General features: G+C 40.6%; 2 protein-coding genes across 2 annotated transcripts in view; one reads left to right on the forward strand and one right to left on the reverse strand.

Moving 5' to 3' along the window:
- The window catches only part of abcb4 (ATP-binding cassette, sub-family B (MDR/TAP), member 4), a 28,926-nt gene extending 19,491 nt beyond the window's left edge, over positions 1–9,435 (forward strand). The window contains exons 23-27 of the mRNA XM_050047641.1: positions 1,192–1,348; positions 1,451–1,648; positions 3,594–3,800; positions 5,519–5,665; positions 7,526–9,435. Of these exons, the coding sequence (XP_049903598.1) occupies positions 1,192–1,348; positions 1,451–1,648; positions 3,594–3,800; positions 5,519–5,665; positions 7,526–7,732 (916 nt within the window). The 3' untranslated portion in view covers positions 7,733–9,435. The remainder of the gene's footprint in view (positions 1–1,191; positions 1,349–1,450; positions 1,649–3,593; positions 3,801–5,518; positions 5,666–7,525) is intronic.
- Positions 9,436–9,484: 49 nt separating this feature from the next.
- crot (carnitine O-octanoyltransferase) overlaps positions 9,485–20,334 on the reverse strand; it is a 16,400-nt gene continuing 5,550 nt past the window's right edge. Inside the window, exons 7-17 of the mRNA XM_050047642.1 lie at positions 19,456–19,549; positions 19,174–19,299; positions 17,375–17,476; positions 17,109–17,192; positions 16,899–17,006; positions 16,664–16,794; positions 16,448–16,571; positions 16,265–16,343; positions 14,663–14,756; positions 13,302–13,421; positions 9,485–12,983 (exon numbers count right to left, since the gene is read on the reverse strand). Coding sequence (XP_049903599.1) covers positions 12,863–12,983; positions 13,302–13,421; positions 14,663–14,756; positions 16,265–16,343; positions 16,448–16,571; positions 16,664–16,794; positions 16,899–17,006; positions 17,109–17,192; positions 17,375–17,476; positions 19,174–19,299; positions 19,456–19,549 — 1,183 coding nt within the window. The 3' untranslated portion in view covers positions 9,485–12,862. The remainder of the gene's footprint in view (positions 12,984–13,301; positions 13,422–14,662; positions 14,757–16,264; positions 16,344–16,447; positions 16,572–16,663; positions 16,795–16,898; positions 17,007–17,108; positions 17,193–17,374; positions 17,477–19,173; positions 19,300–19,455; positions 19,550–20,334) is intronic.

Genomic DNA, 20,334 nt, shown 5'->3' on the forward strand with positions numbered 1-20,334 from the left:
ATGGTATTCTGTGCAGCAAAATGGGAGCGGAGGATTCAGCCTCTCTTTTCGCCCGCTCAGCATCCAACACATGGAGTTCCTCATCTGTATGCTCCGGCTCAAACAGGTATGGCTCTGGGTCTGTGTCCGCTACAAGAAACTCTTCAAAATCGTGTTCAAAGTCGTCCAGAACAGCTGAGCTCTGTTTACAGGCTACGCTGTCAGTCAGTGTGCGGGCTGGAGATTGGTGGAGCAGAGAGGGGAGGGGGTACCCGCTAGGTACTGTAAACGAGTATGTGTATATGAAGTGTGTGTGTTACGCTAGAAGAGTCAGAGTTTGGGACGGAGTCTTTTACCCCCTGGAGTGTAACTGGAGTTTTTTGGAGTGCTCAAATAAACTGGCCTCTTTCCCGAACGCTACTCTGGTCTCCTGCTCGTGAGGGATTCATTACAATATCGTAACATGGTTTAGATTTCTAAATAAATATTCACCTCGTTGCTAGATAGACCTACTGCTGAAAAACTGGTGTCTGCGCAAGGCTTTTTGTCCCTACGAGACCACCGTCATTTACCCGACGGGAGGGGTGAGCGAGTGAGCCCTGCAATCTAGAATTTGACCACTGATGTCACTGTTTTCAACCCATTTTACACACTGGCCCTTTAAAAATGTTAAATCTAAGTTGGAATCAATTAAGGGGAACAAATAAAAGGAGATACTGGGAACGTTGGGTGACTAAAATGTAAAAGTGAATTATCTTCATCCATTCAACATTTGATAGAACTCTATTCACTATTTTATCTTTTCTTCATTAACAAAAAATTATGCAAGTGGCATGTAAAAGTTTATTAATTTGCAAAACAGTCCATGAGTCAGATTCAACACAACATTATGATGATGACTTGTGCACCTTTCACCTGTGAGCTGCAAACACAACACCCCTTCATTTGTTGTATTTAAAGGTGTAAACACATGAGCCAATTCATCATGACATGACGGCAAACTGAACTCAACAGAATGGCTTGTGTAGTTAGGGGACAAAAAAGGAAATGGTGTTTCTTTTCACATATGAACACCTACAAACACGTGATGTTGACACAGAGATTAAGCTGTCATTGGCCCATGTTATCTCAGTGTTATGTAATCACGTGTAACGCTCTGTTGAGTAGTAACTGTGAAAGGTCAAACTAACGTGCATCTGACTTCCTCTCCAGTGTGGTTGCGGCTGTTCTGTACGGTGCCATGGCTCTCGGAGAGGCCAACTCCTTTGCTCCAAACTACGCCAAGGCCAAAATCTCAGCTGCCCACCTGATGATGCTGCTGAAGAAAGAACCCGCCATTGACAATCTGTCACATGAGGGAGAGTCACCGGTACATAACAGAACCCCACACACACTAAACATGTCACATACAACACAGCTCTTACACACATGCTAACATATCACTCCCCTGTGTCATCTCTTAAAACCGCAGGAGGAATTTGATGGTAACGTGCACTTTGAGGGTGTTAAGTTTAACTACCCCTCCCGCCCTGAGGTGCCCATCCTCCAAGGGCTGAACTTGAAGGTGAGCAAGGGAGAGACTCTGGCGTTGGTTGGGAGCAGCGGCTGTGGAAAGAGCACCACCATCCAGCTGCTGGAGCGCTTCTACGACCCCAGAGAGGGGAGAGTGGTGAGCAGCTCCACCCACGCTCTGTGTACACTAACACGTGCCTCTTCACCTACTGTCATCTAGCTAATGGTTAGCTCACCGGTGTGTTTATGGCTGCTTTACAGCACTGTACTCGGAGACAGGGACCTAGAGACTGCGTGAGGCCTGTGTAGCGTGTGTGTTTATCTTTACTGCACTGACCAGTTCATTTTATCACGATGGGATTGCTGGTTTTGCTGACAGTCGTCTGAGAGTGTAAAGAGTATTTATTGCTATCTCCTGGTCTCTCACGTTATGACAAGGTCACTATTTTAAAAGGCCCTCACAGCTCACATTTGATATTTTTTTCGAACGTGTAAAACAAAAAAAACAAAAAAAGACATGAACTTACAAACAAGCAGACAGACAGAAAAAAACAGTATTTACAAATGATGAAAAGCAGAATGAAAAGCAATTGTCAGCGTATAGTTACTTTGATTTACACACCCTAAAAGAAGTGAGAGGAAGTATAAACTTATTAAATCACACCCCTTCTCCATAAGTCACTGAGTGAATTGAAACAGACAGTTCCCTTATGTAGATAAACCAATACCTAAGACTTTTCTAAATATACCATTGTTATTACCTTTAAACTTTGTCACACAAAAATGTTTATGTATGTGATAGTAATTACCAAATATCTATCTTATAAAAACACATCTTAGTATATATATATATATAAATGACAAATTTTCCATGACTTGGATATATATAATACCAAGTGTCTTTGCCTCACAGAAAAATAAATATGAATATGAATAATAAATATATTATGAATTATACAAAGTATGCATTTATTAATTTTATTTATTATATTAAATCATATAATATATATTTATTTTTTTACTATTTTTTTCATTGTTAATTACAGAAAAATAGAAAATATATATATAAAACTTGTCCTGCTGTCCTTTTATATTTAAATAAGTGAACATGTGACTTATACAAAGTATGAATATATTAATTTTATTTATTATATTATACAATATAATGTATTTTAATTTTTCTCATTGTTAATTACAGAAAAATAGAATATATTTATATATATATATATATGTATATGTTTGAGAAAGTAAACAGTAATCCCTGTGAACAAATAGTGAATGTCAAACCCCTTCTTCAACCCGATATTTCCTGAATATCACGTCTGAATACCTTTTAAATTGGTGTATTTGAGCTCCACATTTAAACTGCTCCATGAATTCACTCCACATACTAAAAAACAAAAACTCCCCCCTCCCCCTGCTTTATGGTTGCTGTCGGACATGGATTTCTGTTGGAGAACTGAAGCAGTTCTGTTGCTCTCCTCAGAGCCAGACTCCATTGAGAAAAACAGTGATTTAACATCGCTGATCACAGGAGCTGCTGGTCTACTGCTGCCTCCATCAGTTTGTTTGTTTGTGTTACTGTGTGATTTTGGTGTTTAAATGGGTAAGTTTGAATTTACCACAGTCACAATAACACAGACTAACTTACTTATTGAGGCCGTGGTAGATCAGCAGCTCCTGTGATCAGCTATGTTAAATCAGTGTTTTTCTCAATGGAGTCTGGTGGCTTTGACAAGAGCATAGATACAAAACTGAAGCCATTAACTGCTTCCATCCGAACAGGCCATCTGACATTGAGGCAAAGCAGTGAAAATATTCCAAATATAACGCACACTTAACTGATATAGATTTTGTTTCAGGTGGGACTTTTTTTAGGTGGCTAAATTACGTTTTGTTGCTGCCGTCATACACAGCAGTACACTGCTTAGCTTAAGTTGTGGTACTCCTGCTGCTTCTCCAAACTGAGTGCCTGATATTTTAATCAGGAGTTTATGGCAACCAAAAAAAGAGGCCAAAAAATAAAAACAGTCACGCATGTTTTAGACATCAAGCCCCATCACTCCTTCTACAATAATAACTGCTAACATTTTCTCCTTCAGCTGCTGGACAATAGAAACGCAAAAGAGCTCAACATCCACTGGTTGAGATCCCAGATAGGCATTGTATCCCAGGAGCCCGTGCTGTTCGACTGCACCTTGGCCGAAAACATCGCCTACGGAGACAACAGCCGCGCCGTGACCAAGGAAGAGATAGAGGAGGCTGCTAGAGCGGCCAACATTCACAAATTCATCGACGACCTGCCACAGGTAACTGCTGTGATGATAATAAAAGAGCAGTGTGATGATTTATATCAATCAGTTATAATCTTTACAACATCTCAAGGCCCTCACTGAGACAGTCTGGATATAATGTCTGTCAGTGTGCCAGGGATTATACAACAGTAAGCAATACAACTCACGCCAAGGTAATTTAATCATACGAGTCAAGGACTAGTCACCCAAATTACACTTAAAATTATTCAGTGTTTTCCTTTAAGTGATGTCTAGTCTTTTACCTCTAGTGGTGTTGAGTCTTTTCCCTTAAGTGATGTCTAGTCTTTTACCTCCAGTGGTGTCTAGTCTTTTACTTTAAGTGGAAAGTAGTGTTTTACCTCTATTGGTTTCTAGTCTTTTACCCCTAGTGGTGACTAGTCTTTTACCTTAAGTGGTGTCTAGTCTTTTACCTCTAGTAGCATATAGTCTTTTACTTCTAGTTTTGTCAATTATTTTACCTTTAATGGTGTCTAGTCTTTTACCTCTTGTTGTGTCTAGTCTTTTACCTAAGTGGTTTCTAGTCTTTTACCTCTAGTAGAGACTAGTCTTTTACCTTTAGTGATATCTAGTGTTTTAACTGTAGTGGACTGTGTTCCTTTTACCTTTAGTCGTGTCTAGTTTTTTTTAACCTCTTGTGGTGTTGAGTCTTTTCCCTGAAGTGATGTCTAGTCTTTTACCTCCAGTGGTGTCTAGTCTTTTACCTTAAGTGGAAACTAGTGTTTTACCTCTATTGGTTTCTAGTCTTTTACCCCTAGTGGTGATTAGTCTTTTACCTTAAGTGGTGTCTAGTCTTTTACCTCTAGTAGTATCTAGTCTTTTACTTCTAGTTTTGTCAATTATTTTACCTTTAATGGTGTCTAGTCTTTTACCTTTTGTTGTGTCTAGTCTTTTACCTCTGGTGGTATGTAATCTTTTACCTAAGTGATGTTAAGTCTTTTACCTTAAATGATGTTTAGTCTTTTGCCCTAAGTGGTATTTAGTCTTAAACCTCTAGTGGTGTCTAGTCTTTTACCTTTAGTGATATCTAGTGTTTTAACTGTAGTGGATTGTATTCCTTTTACCTTTAGTCATGTCTAGTGGTTTTTTTTTTTTTTTACCTCTTGTGGTGTCGAGCCTTTTATCTTAAGTGATGTCTAGTGTTTTACCTCCTGTGGTAAGTAGTTTGGGCTATATTTGCCCAAGAGGAAGTGTCCCTGGTACTTCATTTTACGGATCCATAATTTCTTTATAATTTCCTGGGTAGGTACAGGTAAACTAATGTACACACAGTGTTCAAATCAGTACATTTCTTTATTGAGAGAATATTCTATTCAGTGCACAGCAGCTCAGCTGAACATGCAAAAAATGTGAAATAAGTGTAAAAGTATATGGAAAGTCCACTTTCCAATAATTAATAAATAATCTATGATATGTTACTTTAGATTAAATGTTGCAGTTCTTCCAAGAAACTCTCAGTCATCAACTGCATATGAACTTAACTAAACAAATCCCAACTAACATATAGTCTCAGACCTGTCTCTGTATTACCATTGTAATTAGTACCAATTTCTTTCTAGGAAACTACTGACTTGTAAAATAAAGTGTTGCCACACCATTTCTTCAGTACGAAGTATTTACAATGAAAACTGGATTACAGGATGCTTCTGTCATGACTTTGGTCTTAATAGCAATATCATGTGCCACTTCCTCTCTCCCTCTGTTTGTATGAGCAGAAATACGACACTCAGGCAGGTGACAAAGGAGCGCAGCTGTCAGGTGGCCAGAAGCAGCGTATAGCCATAGCCCGAGCCATTCTCCGAAACCCCACAGTGTTGCTCCTGGACGAGGCCACGTCCGCGCTCGACACTGAGAGTGAGAAGGTAAGTGTTAGGTGTGGGAGGGCTAAACCAAAGATGTTTTAAGACTGGAGGAACTTTTTCATAGTTCTAAGAACCCGTCTTTTTGTTGTGTCTTAACTAGAACGATCTTAGTTCTTAGAACGCTGTTTTTAAGGGACTTTTTAACTCCTATTTCAGAGGAAGTGCTCCTCCAGCACAAGAGGAACCATCTGTGCATTCCAATACCTATACAACCATTCTATTTAGTGTGCCAGAAATAGATTTAGTATGTCCCAATGCATAGTATGTCAAAGGCATTATGCCAAAAAAAACAGGATGTTCTACTACATGCGGTCAAATTTTGCAATATGCAAGTCAGCATGCTTTACTGGCTATTCTGACCCACAATCCTCTGCACAGTGGAAGATAAAGTCACAGTCACAAGTCGCAATGACGGATGACAGCACAGTCAAGCGCATTAATGGGTTAAATGAACAAAATAATCATAAAGATAAGGACATCACCATGAAAATAACAGTGACAGGGAAATGCATACGTAATTTCACTGTTGTGAATAAATAATGTTTGAATCTACAATGTGTGCAGTTCAGGGCGCTATGTAATGAGAAAGTACGTCCCGACCCCATACATACTGCATGTGCTGGGGCTATTAATTGAAGTTTTACAGGAGTTAATTTGCTAAAACTTTACTTGATTTAATTTGTGTGGAAATATCAGTTAACAAAAAAACTAATCTCAAATGTACCAAGTGGAAAATAACCTTCACAGCGGTTTTAAAAGAAACCATTTCATTGTTAGCTACACTGTTAAATTTGCTGAGGGAATTTTACCTGGCTTTCTGCCAAAAAAAACTTTTCTCTGGTAGGTAGGTTTGGGAAAAAGATCATGGTTTGGGTTAAAATGAAGAGATATCTGGCAGAAAGCCCTGAGGGCAAACTTCCACGTGCTGACCCGTGGGCCCTCATGAGCTTTTATTTGATGATTATATATACACAACTGCTGTATTTGCTGTTGTTTAACCGGTTAACTCAAACAGCGTAAGTTTCAAACGCTACACTTCTTGCAGTTCAATTGATATGGACCATTTTATGATACAACCACCACAGCAGGTTCAACAAACGCGACTGTCAGACAAAAAACAAACAGTTTCAACTCACCTATGAAGCGTTGTTATAATCCACAGATCGATATTATGCCAACAGAAATGGTCATCATAAAAGTCTTCATACATTCCCAATAGTCCAGATGATCTAAATCCAAATTTCTCCACATAATTTCTTTAGTTTGAATGTAAACATGCCGACTCCTCTGCATGAAAATGGTGGCTGAACTCTGACCTTTTGATTGACACCTTAATTGAGCCAATGGGAGCTTCCAGTTGCTATGGCATCAGTAGCCAACAAGGACCTGTGTTGTAGAAAGAGCCTCCCTTACTTCATTTGGCATCATAGCCAATCGATAGCCAGTGATTGTTCCAATGGCTTATGGGTCTTGCAGTCAATGACACTCCTGACCTCCACAAGAGGTTTGAACTCCCTCTGGGCAACAGAGACTGTCATAAATGTACAGAGATGATAAACAAATGGCTCCTCTGTTGTCTTGAGGTAAAAACCAGTCTGTCTTACCAATTTAGGAGTGCTTCATGTAGTCAAACTCTTAAATAAAGTTAACCTAATCAGTATTAATGCAGTATGTACTCTCAGATTTTAATTAGTGTCAGAGCAGACCTGCAGTGTCTGAAATAGCGCCATGTAAATATGAAACTAGAAAACAAGTATGAACAGAGAGACATGTACAAACCAACAGAGGAAGATGTAACAAGCTGCACCTTTCACCAGATGTTTTATATACGTTTTTATGAGGTCATTCTGCTCTTTCCAGGTGGTGCAGGAGGCGTTGGACCAGGCCAGTAAAGGCAGGACATGCATCATCGTAGCCCACCGTCTGTCCACCATCCAAAACGCAGACCGCATTGCCGTCTTCCAGGGAGGAGTGGTGGTCGAACAGGGGACACATCAGCAGCTGCTGGCCCAGAGGGGAGTTTACCACATGCTGGTCACCACACAGATGGGCCACGGGAGGGAATAAGAGGACACAGGGAGCTATACTACACAGATTGTTTTTATCTGAATGTTTCCAAAGATATTTATGTTTCCCTGCCCAGCTTCAGTGGAACTGTCGGATGTGTATGAACGTGTATGAATGTGTCTCGGCTTGTTTGGAGATTTGCCTCAGTGACCTTTTAGCTGTGTGAGAATTTGTCTTGCAGCTGTACCTCTTTGGGTCACCTGGTGTGGTCATCATCAGACAAGTTACCTTTCAGTCAGAAAGCCAAGTCACCCAAGAAGTGGTCGTAGCCTCCGGGTCTGAAAAGTGAAGCCAGTGCAGTAGCGCCTTAAAGGAACAGTGTGTAGGATTTAGGGGCATCTAGCAGTGAGGACTGCAGATTGCAACCTGCTGTAACTTCTCTTGTCTGGATTTCTTCAGTGTTCATTGTTCAGGAGGTTTTTAACCATGAGCCGAATTACCCGCAGAGGTCTCTTCTCCAAACCAAACCACAACACAATAAAAAACATAAAAGATAAAGAGTGATGTAAAATATTAGAACACCTGTGCACAATGACAAGACCCATCTGGCTCATTCATCCTTGTAGTTATGAGAGCTTTAAAGTCAGGTGAAGAGACCAATTCATGTAGCTTCAAATGTCTTTGAAGCAGTTTTATATTTGTCTTACGTCACTTGGCTGAAGCCGCACCTGCGCAGGTAGTCAGCGGCACAACCACGTTAACACACGGATCATCAACAGGTTAGCCATGTCAATGTAAACGCACTCACTCGCTAGTTTCAAGTCCTCTTCAATACAGCATGATATTCATTTTGTAAATTTCAGTCCCAATGAGGCTCTCAGTCAGATCCATTCCTCGCACTTCCACAGCTCCATCCTCTCATCCAAACATGCTCAACTCTGGCTCCAAAAAACCAAGATGGCAACGGCCAAAATGCCAAACTAGAGATTTCAAAAGAGTTGTCTACAAACCAATGTGCAGCTACGTCCACTTCTTTTATACAGTCTGTGTTCTTTACTACTGTTTATTAGCCGTCACTTTTATGGGCCTTTTTCACAGAGGATATGTTGACATGTGACAGCTGGAGAAGCACAGGTAACATTAATGACTGAACTCCAGGAACTCCTCACTGGAACACTCGAATATTCTTGGTAGCACCTGTTCTTTCCTACCATCAGAAGTCCAAATGTCTGCTTTGGAAAAAGGTTTACTATACTGTACTCTCTCGTGTTTTCTCTTTTCTCCCTCTCTGTTTCGTCCAAGTTTGTGTCTTGTAAACTGAGACGTATTTACCCCTGCCCTCTCTTCACCAAGGTGGAGCTACTTGTAACAAAAAAGCCTTAGCTGTTGATTCCTGGTGCCATCTTCTGTTAAATGCTCAATCTAACAGTACACTGGATTTATTATGTATAACACTGCATCATGTATACCTCTGACACTGGGACCATCATCACAAATGAGTTATGTTCTACAATATATGCATTTGTGCAAATTCTAATAATAATTGCTCTGATTGTTTAGATGCAACTTTATTTTTTTTTACAGTTTGAGTGAATAATGGAGCAGAAGTACCTGAAGATACTGTATACACAGAGCTGTGAAGATTTAAACTTTGGCTGCATCACTTGGAATCCTATTTTGTTTCTACAAAAGCTGGGGATTACTGTACTAACCTTTTTTTTGTAGAATATGCTTGTTTGTAACTATTAAAGTTTTATATTCAATTATTGAACCTCATCGTGTGACTCATTTAAAAGGACAAACACACACATGGAAATCTCTCAGCTTTATTTGTCAGAACAACTTTGCTACATTTCCAAAATCACATGTAACATTTTTACAATAATAGAAATGTAATTCAAATTTAAAATATTCAGATAGTATTTAAATCTAAAGGAAGTACAATCTTATTCACATTTTGCCATTTTCATAAGCTTTGTAGACTTATTACAGATTAGGCTTTAAAAGCAGGAAAACAATGTTGGTGAATAACATTTTTAAGGCTTATTTATGTTTTACAGCAGTTAATGTAAAGTCATATGAACATTCCCCATTAACTTGACAGACAGTACACAGATAAAGGTGTGTGGTCCAGGCCCTGTAAGTGTAGTGACTTAGAAAGGAGGGTTTTGGTTTAAAAATAAAAAATGAGTCAACAATAAGTGATCCAGCAGTTTGTAGTACAAAACAATGTGTAGCACCTCAAGAGACTAAGAGGCAACTCAACAAAGTGGAAGCTCGCAAAATACAGTAGTAACGTTACGTCCTGCATAGCTAGCTAGTGTTTGCTGTTGTTTCTTAACAGTGAAAGTGGAAATCAGTGGATAGTGAAGAGCAGCATGATTAAGGCTCTGATCACACAGAAAGCTTTTTGCAGGATATCTGTGTGGTACATGAGACCCTATATAAAAGGGTGGATCATGGGGAGTACCACCAGTTGGTCCAGGAGCTTCTCCTCGATGATGGCTGGTTGCAGGCGTTTTTTAGGATGACAACCTGCTATCATCGGGCTGTGTAGCACTGGGTATCCAGCAACCGCTACCACCAGTTTCTCCTCTATTGTTGACCAACTGTAAACTTGTTGTCGTGACCATGACAAAAAAAAAAAGAGATAACGTGGGGCATTTATCCGTTTTTTCAACTCGAGGAGTTCAGAGCACCCTGGCAAAAACGCCAGGTGACTGATAAGTTTTACACCACAGACAGTCAGTGAGCTGATCTGATGTGTTTAAGTGGTTTTTGTCAGTGACTATATGCTTGTCTTACTGACTATTTGTCTGCTTTTTACAATGTTGTCTTTTATGTTTGGTGAGCCGAAGACAAATTTCTACCCATGGTGGACAATAAAGATATAATCTATTCTATTCTAGTCTATGATCGTGGCCCAGCCTCCAACACTGTATCCACTTCTATTTATACAGCCATGATCCAGATACAGTGATGGCAACCGACCAGACTGCAAAAACTAGTCCTGCGACCTCATGTTACCCCTGTACTTCTAATAACGTACAGACAGGGAATGCCAGCGGTATGTATGGTTGTTGGAAGGTTGAAGGAAGACTTTCATTTCTTCTTTTTGTTTTTGATCATACAAGGCACAAATAAAAACAAACACCAAGAAGATATTCACTGATTTCTCAGATAAATTTCAACATCAGTTCAACTTAAACAGTTTAGTACTTTTGTTGCATAGTGCTGTAGATTTTCACCATTTCCAAACATAAAACAAGGCAAATTAACCGTACTAATATCAAAGCTATTTTTTATGGGTTCAACTGGAATGTCTTTTACTATTGCAGAAACATTTAAGGCCAACGGTCCAAACAGCCATAAGTTTTTTCTTTAGTTTTCCACCTTAAAACTGACACAAGTTAAGTTTCATCCAAATGTAGCAAAAAATTTACCAAGTTTTCAAAAAAATCAGCAAAACAAATTTATTAACGTGCTTTCAATCAACTGCTGTTACGCACATATTGGGAGCTGGTTCAGCGAGATCAGCAGTGGGTGGCCCTAATGCTCCAGTGCGGTGCCACTGCAGGAGAGGGTGCAACAAGATGACATTAAGTAAGGGTGTTTTCATGTTAGGTACAATTGATTCATGCCATGCCAAAGTACGATTTCACCCCCACTCTCCACCGCTGCTCAGCTTTCACATTACTAACGTTATTCTGTACCAGAGTGCACTTGGGTCATCATCTATGTGACATTTTTGTTGCGCTACAGAGTAGAAAAGGTCGCCTAAGATGGACAATGCTGCCCCGCTACTGTCATCAGTGCCAATAAGCGGAGCAGCAAAGCCGGATCTGCTGCTGTCTGATTTAGAGGCATCAGTATTTCATTCAGACTGTTTTATAACCGGTTAAAAACTGCTTGTAGTCGCGTTACATAGTGTTTCACTTCTGTCTTTTGGTACAGTTGGATGGATCAGGGCACTGTGTCCGTGTATGGTACACAGTGCCCTGATCCATTTACACTTCAACAAACTGGTGTTTGGGGCCAAGTGCACTTGGATCGGGGCCCAAGGTCCATGATATGAAAGCCTCCTAAAAGAGTGCCACTCAAACCTCAAACGAACGAAAACAATGGATGTATAAAAACAGTGAGCTCACTGGACAATGAAAATTGTCTTTGAACAACAGTTAAAAACAGGTTTTTTTTTAGTTTCCTTACACTGGCTTCCCATCTGTCCTATTTCCAGCCTCGCCCCCAAAATTAAATACATTTTCCCCCACTCGCTCTCTGCTTGTACATACCGGCTCCCGTAGCAGCTATTTTCTCTGCTTCTATCGCAGCTCAACTCCTCTTATCACCATTGTTGTATGAAGAGAACTCTGTTGGTGATGTTGTCTCGTATGTGAGACGAAGAATGGATGAGGAGAGACTCGTTGTTGGAGTAAGGGAAATATCCCCAGCTAAACAACCCACTATCCCGTCATTACAAAGACAAAGGCCAAAAAAATACAGCCTGGCGAGTCAAAGCTCTGGATATCAGCTCTTCAGGTGAGAAATCAAGTTTATTTAGGGGCTGTCCACACATGATTTTATGCTAATACAGAGGTGGAGGAAGTACAGATCTTTCAGTAAAAGTAGTAATAACTTTGCGTGGTCGTTGCACGGCTTATTGATTGCAGGCATGAATTTTGTCGCACCTAACTTTTATTCATACACAAACTTTTTCATCACCCCCTAGAATGGAAAAGCACACAAATTTGCATTTTCTTTTGCTGATTTTGGTTAAAATTTGCACTTGATTTGGTTGGAAACCCAACCGGTGTCACTTCAACTTCTACTCACTGGAGGACAAACATCATAAAAAAAGGTCTTGAGCCTTAACATCATTTTAGCTTAAAGGCAGATTAATACTGTCAGGATTTAAAATTAAACATTTTCTACATAATTTACACAAGAATCATTAAAACAAGAAAAACATATACACAGAAAATAAAAAATCATAGTAAAGTGTTTATCACTACATGAAACAGAAAAGTTGATAGATTCTCCTAATGCCAGAGACGGTGGATATCACCTAACAGTACTGATTCTCTAACTTTGCATTGATCTGTGCTCAGAACAAATGTGACTATCTGTAGCTGTCGGCTCTCAGCTGAGGGTCTGTGAACCGTGTGTGCATTAATGTGTCGGTGTGGGTACTTATAGCTGAGATGTAGTGGCCAGATGGAGCATCTGATGCAAGGAGCTGGAGAAGCTGTTGAATAGTATCGCAGCATCCGTCTCATGGCAAGATTTCCATGCTGACATGGAGATCACAATCCTGGAGGGGAAAAAGACATAAGGTAGCCATGATTGCAGTTGCTGAGATTACAGGGCAGGTAAACACTATCTCAGTCTTTGATGGTGAAAACTGTGTTGAAAAGAACTTTTGCAGTTGAGTCACACTGATGCACACCATTGCCATTTCTGAAAACCTTTGATTTTGGCATATTTTGTGTTGTTTGTAAGTTTTAAGGATCCGCCCACAGGTTATTTTTTAATTTAAGTTTTAACACCTCATACATAAATCATGACAGTTTCAGAAAATATTTTAAGAAGAAGAAACAGCATCATGGAAACTTTTGTCTCGTCTGCCCACCTGTCATCTCTGATGCGATAGAAAAAGCCATAGCCGTGGTGCACCATGGGAGCCACGGCCCCCAGGATTGTAGTGTAGCCCACCAGACTGGACGACAGCACGAAGTTACCACCACCGCCACTGCAGACACAAACACAAGTCAGTTACATACAGACAGAAAGACGTCCCTAACACTTCTCAACCAATGCAATGTCTTCAGTCTGCTTAAGGATTTCTGTATTGCAGCGCAGTTTGTCAAACAGATCATTTATGAGAATGTCCGTCACGATCCAAAGGTAATTTTGTACCATCCCTTTAAACCTCAAATGTTTTTGCACCAACACCTATTGTTTAATTTACATTAAAGCCCAACCAACATGAGATCTGTGAGGCTGATGCTTTCATATTTGATGCCTTTATATTTCCTTGTAATTATTTTGTGCCTCTTTGCAGTTCCTTTGCATCTCTTTGTGGTAATTTTGAGTCTCTTCCTGGTCGTTTTTGTCATTGTTTCTCTCCTTCAGTTGAAAGGAGGTCCCTTTGTATAAGTCTGTGGCTTCTTGACCTCTCCTGACATATTTCTTATAGTTTCTTTTTCATGTTTGGATTTTATGCAGTTTCATGAGTGTGCAATCAAAATAAATAAATAAAAAGTTATTTGGGTGACATTTATTTCGCAGCTGAAGGCCAGGGGGTCACCCTGACACTTTGGGCTCCTGGGCTCTAATCCATCAACGAGCGTGATAGCTCCAAAAGTGGTGAGTCATTATATCAAACGCATCCCATATTAAATAAACAGTTGTGAATGGTTTGACCCAGGTCAGGTTAGCTGAAAACCTGTTTGGATGGCAGGGGGTATCTGTCAGAGCAAATAAAACATGAGCTTGTTGATTCATCCGGTTCTCAAGCTACTACTTCTACATGTTATCCAGCATACTCGCCTCTGCTGACACACTGAGGCTGTGGATATAAGCTGACAACATGAACCTGCTGACATACACCCTCTTCACCACAGACATGTTGATGTGTCATAGTAGGACAACGGCAAGTGAATTAACTTAATTCTATTAAGGTGAGCCAGCTGTGTGTGTTTGCTCACTGGGATGGCTCACTAGGACATGATTAATGTTATTAGTCACACCTGTGCTTTTCCTGCTTTGACAATATAAATGTATGCTGTGAAAAAGGTCTAATGGTCTAGTGAATGGATTTTGGGGCAGGGTACAGTGAAGACAAGGGTCATTTAAGTCTGTATATAAAAAGCAGTTTTACAAAACAGAGAATGCCATTGTATTATCAGATAAAAAGGTACATGTACACAATGATATAACCCACATAGACACACTGTTTCCAAAAACATGAGTAAGCTTTACAGCTCGTACCTCTTTGCATAGAGAGGATCTGTGAAGAGTTCTGGAGTGGGATGACCCTCCTCTTTGGCGATGAGGTACAGCCCAAGGAGATGCCTGTCAAAACCTGGCAACAGGATCACAAAATGACAACATAAGACAGGTACATCAGTGCTACCCCCGTTAACACATAAACAACATGCAACACTGAGCCGCATAAACAACAGAACTCCCAGTGAAAACACTGGACACATTTGTAAGTCCAATCTGATACTCTACACTAAAATAAGAGTGCAGTTGTACAGAGAAACAGAGCGTTCTATTTCTATATGAATTAACAAACGGTTAAGTTAATCACACATTCACTCTGCTTGGTGCTCTGCTGCTCTGAAAGTGTGGTTCATTCCAACAGTGCTCCCAATTTACCAACAGTCCAGTTTGTGCCAGAGAGCACTCCAGCACTCAGTAAGTATTTTGGAACCCATAGGTGTTCTGCCACTAACAGTTGGTATCAGTTGAACGCTCTGTTCTCTCTCCACTACTGAAACAAAGCTCCATAACGTTAGCCCCATTTACACCAAGCAGTTCAGTTCACATTTTTTCCATTTCCATTGTGAAAAGTTGTGGATGGTAACAATGGAACCCTTCCGTACCGTCCCCATTTTTGGTCACCTCTCCGTTGGGGTACCTAGCACACAGATCCGATACTAAAGCTGCCGGTAGAAACACTACAGTCCTTTGATTGGTCAGTATAGAACCGTCATTCTGCTCAGGGCTGAGCTGTGGCTGGTTTTGAGGCTCATGTAACCACTGTTCATACCATGGCAAGTTTTACAATGAAAGGATGTTTTGCCGCCTCTTGCAGCAGCTGCAGACTGAGAAAAAATTATTTAATTCACTGGGCCGACTGCCGGCAACTTTTAAGGTGGAACGTCTTTTTGTAATGTTACTCAATGCATAAACTGATGATGTGAATCCATCAACACAACACACCTTAAATTTTATTGACAACTTTGACCATTACTTTAGTTTTTATTGTCTCTCTTCGATGACATACACTTTTACTAATGACTGAATCTTCCAGCGTTTAAAAAATATATGTTAATTTCGACCAGATTATGTGAACTGCATTTAATGTAATCTTCATGTGGAGGAACAAAAAAAGGAGCATCATTCTGGTGTGCTGCGGCAGCATTAAACCTGTGAGCTTGCCTGAGAAGGGCTCAAAGCACAAACCAGCTATTTTTAAATATCCCATGGGGAGAGACTTCCCCTCCAGCCTGTTCCATTTGTTCTGAAAATGTTGACGTGCAACCCCATTCTGTTGACGATAAATAAGGTGCAAACTTCCCTCTGTATCATCAGTGGAGAGGAAATACAGTGAGTGACAACAGCCCTGCCCACATTAAAGTGTACTGTCTACAGCAGAAACGCTTAACAGATCTACAGTCTAGGTACACGTCTGTAGGGGTTACTTTTGGTTCTAAAGGTACTATACCGAAAGTGTTTGGTGGAAACGGGGCTATTGTTACAAGTCTTTGAATGCTGCAGCCCCTAATTTGAGATACAGCTATTATAAGTGTTATAAGTACTGTTAAACATCAAGCAATTACATGTATATATAAGTGAACTAACCTTTTCCTTCCTGGGCTTCACCCATCAGTTTGTTGTGTTTCGTGAAGGCGTGCAGCATGGCTTTCCTCTTGGTGTCAGCCTGAAAGAAAAATGTTCATGCGCCACATCAAATAAGACTGCTTCCACCTCCATCCTCTGTGTGATTTTGCCATAGTATAGGGTTTCAGTCATGCACACACTCACATCACACGTTGGGTCCATCATGGCTTTGCACCAGTTCACAGCCTCCTGGGTGCAGGGTCGCATCGTATCCGTCCTGCCGTGGTAATACTTGCGAGTCATTGCTGTCTCGTAACAACTTCCTGGCCTGTGAAGAGTAAGACGAGACACTCAGGGACCTTCCCGTCACAGACTTCAAACATTAGTAAAGGCCTGGTCCAATTTTCAACCAGCCCATACCTTTTGTGAATTCTGTAGTAGGCCAGCTGCATTGCTAGTTGAACAAAGGTGTCTGGATGCAACTTCTTCTGTCTGATGTCTGCTTTTCCAAACCCTGTGAAGGCGTAACACACAATCTGCAGGTCCTGTGCCTGTAAAACCAGCGACAAAGTGGACACCCACACAGCTGTGACTATGGAATATCATTTTGCATCGCACTTCTTCTGCTGTAGTTTGGTGTTCAATGCTGGCTCACCGCCTCAAGATATTGCTGTTTGGCGTGGCTGATAGCACTCTGGATTTTTTCATCCACAGTAAACACCAGCTCCTCAGGATGGGGTACAGGTCTGACTGCATCTGAGCCCTAAAAAGTATAGACATCAACGTGTGAAAAGTGGACAGATACATTTAAATGGAACCAGCAAAAACAATTGATGTATAGAATCAAGTGATGGTCAAAGTTTACCTGCCATTTGCCTCCTGCAGCTTTGATTTGCTGATCCAGATACCAACACATAGACACTATTACCATGGCATCATATGGCGCATGCTGCAAAACAATTTGACTTTTAATTCTAACCCTTCGAGAATTATATTTTAAAGTTTAGAATTATTCATTAACCAGGGTGAGCAGCATGAAAATATGTCATATAAAAATGTGTCATATACAGGGTGTGTTGAAATTCCTGTAGCATGAGACACACACACACAAACACACATGTATAAACTCACATCACAATTGGATGCAAAAGTGCCATTTCCGAACACCAGTGAATTGTACGATTTGTCACCCCAGCGGATGGTGGGGTCGCCTGCAAGGGCTTCCATGGTCAACTGTGTTCAGAGATTCAAAGACACAAAATCAGACACACAGCTCTCCTCTTTAAACCTCTTCCACTCCACTCCTCCAGACCACAGACCAGCTTTGTCTTTGTTAGGGGGGGCAGGGGATCTTTAGGGGCAGATAGCAGGTCAACAGCATATGCCTCATGGAAGTGTTACACATCATCTGAAAGCACTGTGTGACAAGTTTTTCTAGTCATAAATCTGTAATAAACACTGTTGTGGTTAGGCGCCTGTTCAGACGTTTAGTTTGAATAAGTGCTTGGAATATTATGATGCACGTATATGTCGGCCATTTTAATGCTCAGTTCTGTCTCATAATTTGTTGCGGCAATGTTTGGTTCGAAACCATTTGTCACCCATTCCCATTCGATAATTGATAGATGTTTAGCAAATCCCTCAAAAATACCACATTAAGACACCAAGACCTTGATGAGCATCGTAGAAAAATCCATGTTATGATTTGTTATCAAAAACTTTTGACATTTGGAGATTTCTGTAAGAATTGCATTTTTCAGCGATTGGATGGTGAGCACTTCTGTTCTGGAAACTGCCAAGAAACCCTCTCATTGTCAATACACCTATGAAAGTCATACATCCTGTCAATGCCCAATGTCTCTAGTTTGTGGCTGTAAAGTTTCATGAGGTTGTGATGATCCTAGAGGTCACAATATGTCATTTTATACAGTCTTAAAAAGGGTCTCACTACAATAAAATGTCTAAGGGGACCACCACACATGGATAAAACTGGGTTCATTGAATCCCCAAGAGTCTCAGCTGCCCAGTCATACACAATATGCAATGTCAAGACTTTTTAGGGACCCCACTGTGCAGACATATTCAAATACATAGGTGAAAATAACACATTTTTACTACATGAGAAAAAAGGCATGAGTTTCGCCCCCAAACTGCATGGGACTAGAATAAAGTCCATAAAGGGGAGACTTGTAGGTACCCATAGAAGCCATTTTGATTCATATTATCTGGAGCGGAGGGGTAAAAGGACCCCTTTGAAAATGGCCATGCCAGTTATTTCCTCGTCATAACTCGTCAGCATAAACCTAGAGGACAATTTCACTGGATTCATTTCAACTGTCCCTCGTATCTGAAACAGTTTTTGACTCCATGTAATTCCTCGAATCCACTTAGAAATATGTGACATCCCCTTTTCTTTGTCCCCAGAATTTTCATAGAAGTTGGATGAAGGTAATTGCAGTGCAAAGCTCCATCTGACTGGAATAATCTTCGTCTTTTCTTGAGCTCTGTCACCTCTTTCTGCTGCTTCAGTACTTCAGTAAACAACTTGTTTATGTTTTTAGAATGTTATACTGCAAACTGCTATGTGACTGTTCTGTATTTGTGTTTGAGGACCCCTGTGAAAATGAGATGCTACATCTCAAGGGGCTATCCTTTCAATAAAGTCAAATTCAAAATTTAGCCTAACTTTTAAGAGTTATTTAACCCCCTTCCTGACAAAATAGCCTGACATGTCTGGTACAAATGGATTCCTCTTTAGGTCGTCAAGTGTCTTATGATACCAGTATTTTCAATCTAGCTTTAAAACCAGCTACAGCTTCTGAAAGACAATAAAGTCGGCCAAGGATGCCAGCGTCGAGTGGAAGAGGTTAAAAACACTGAACATTAAGTAATTAAATCATAAATAATTAAATACTCTGTGCAGCCCTTACATTTGAGTAGTTCTCTGCAGTGGAGTAGGGTTTCACTTCATCCAGAGAAACAACGAACAGGCAGCTCTGGATGGTCTCCAAGATGGTGTTATTATGTGGGTCAATGCTTATTAGATGCTCCCTGGCCTGCAGAGAGAGTAAACAGATACATGCTGACAGTACTGATACTCAAATATGCTTCTGTAGTATGAGAGCTTTTTCACAAATGGGAGCCATTATCTGTTTTGGATTGTATTCACACAACAGGCGAACATTAAAGTCTCCTAGCATGAGCCCCCCTACCTGCGCCCAACGGGTCCTCTCGTCTGTGGTGAGAGCAGCCACTCCTTCTCCCACCGGCTCTCCTTCACAGCACTGCTTCACATAGCTCAGCTGCCTGTACAGGTGAACACACCCACATTAAAAAGGCAACATTAAAATCTTGGCTGCTTTCCATCAGCTTATTTCGCTTCCTTGTCCTCGAGCTCATAATTACAGGGTTTCTGCAGGTTCACCAAGTTTTAATTTGCCTTTTTTAACATCACACAGAATGCAATTTAAAACCTGTATAACAGTCTAGACAGTCTAGAGTTATTTATAACTAGTGCAGTGCCCATTCAAAACATGCCTGCTTGGAGCAGGTCGATTGCATGGCCTGCTGCATTACTGCCTGCAGCTTTCACGTGTACCACTTATACAACTTCACATTCGACACCTGAACCACAAACGGCTATAAACGTATTACAATGTTATTATAATGTAGATATTAAAATATTAACTTTGATGCTATAGTTGTTGATGTCTGAGTTTTTCAGAAACTGCTGATCTACTGGGATTTTCACACACAACCATCTCTAGGGTTTACAGATGATGGTCCGATAAAGAGAAAATATCCAGTGAGCGACAGTTCTCTGGGAGAAAATGCCTTGTTGATGCCAGAGGTCAGAGGAGAATGGCCAGACTGGTTCAAGATGATAGAAAGGCAACAGCAACTCAAATAACCACTGTTACAATCAAGGTCTGCAGAAGACCATCTCTGAACCAACAACACGTCCAACCTTGAAGCAGATGGGCTACAGCAGCAGAAGACCACACCAGGTGCCACTCCTGTCAGCTAACAACAGGAAACTGAGGCAACAATTCACACAGGCTCACCAAAACTGGACAATAGAAGATTGATTG

The sequence above is a fragment of the Epinephelus moara genome, chromosome 6, assembly GCF_006386435.1.
Source record: "Epinephelus moara isolate mb chromosome 6, YSFRI_EMoa_1.0, whole genome shotgun sequence".
Taxonomy (NCBI): domain Eukaryota; kingdom Metazoa; phylum Chordata; class Actinopteri; order Perciformes; family Serranidae; genus Epinephelus; species Epinephelus moara.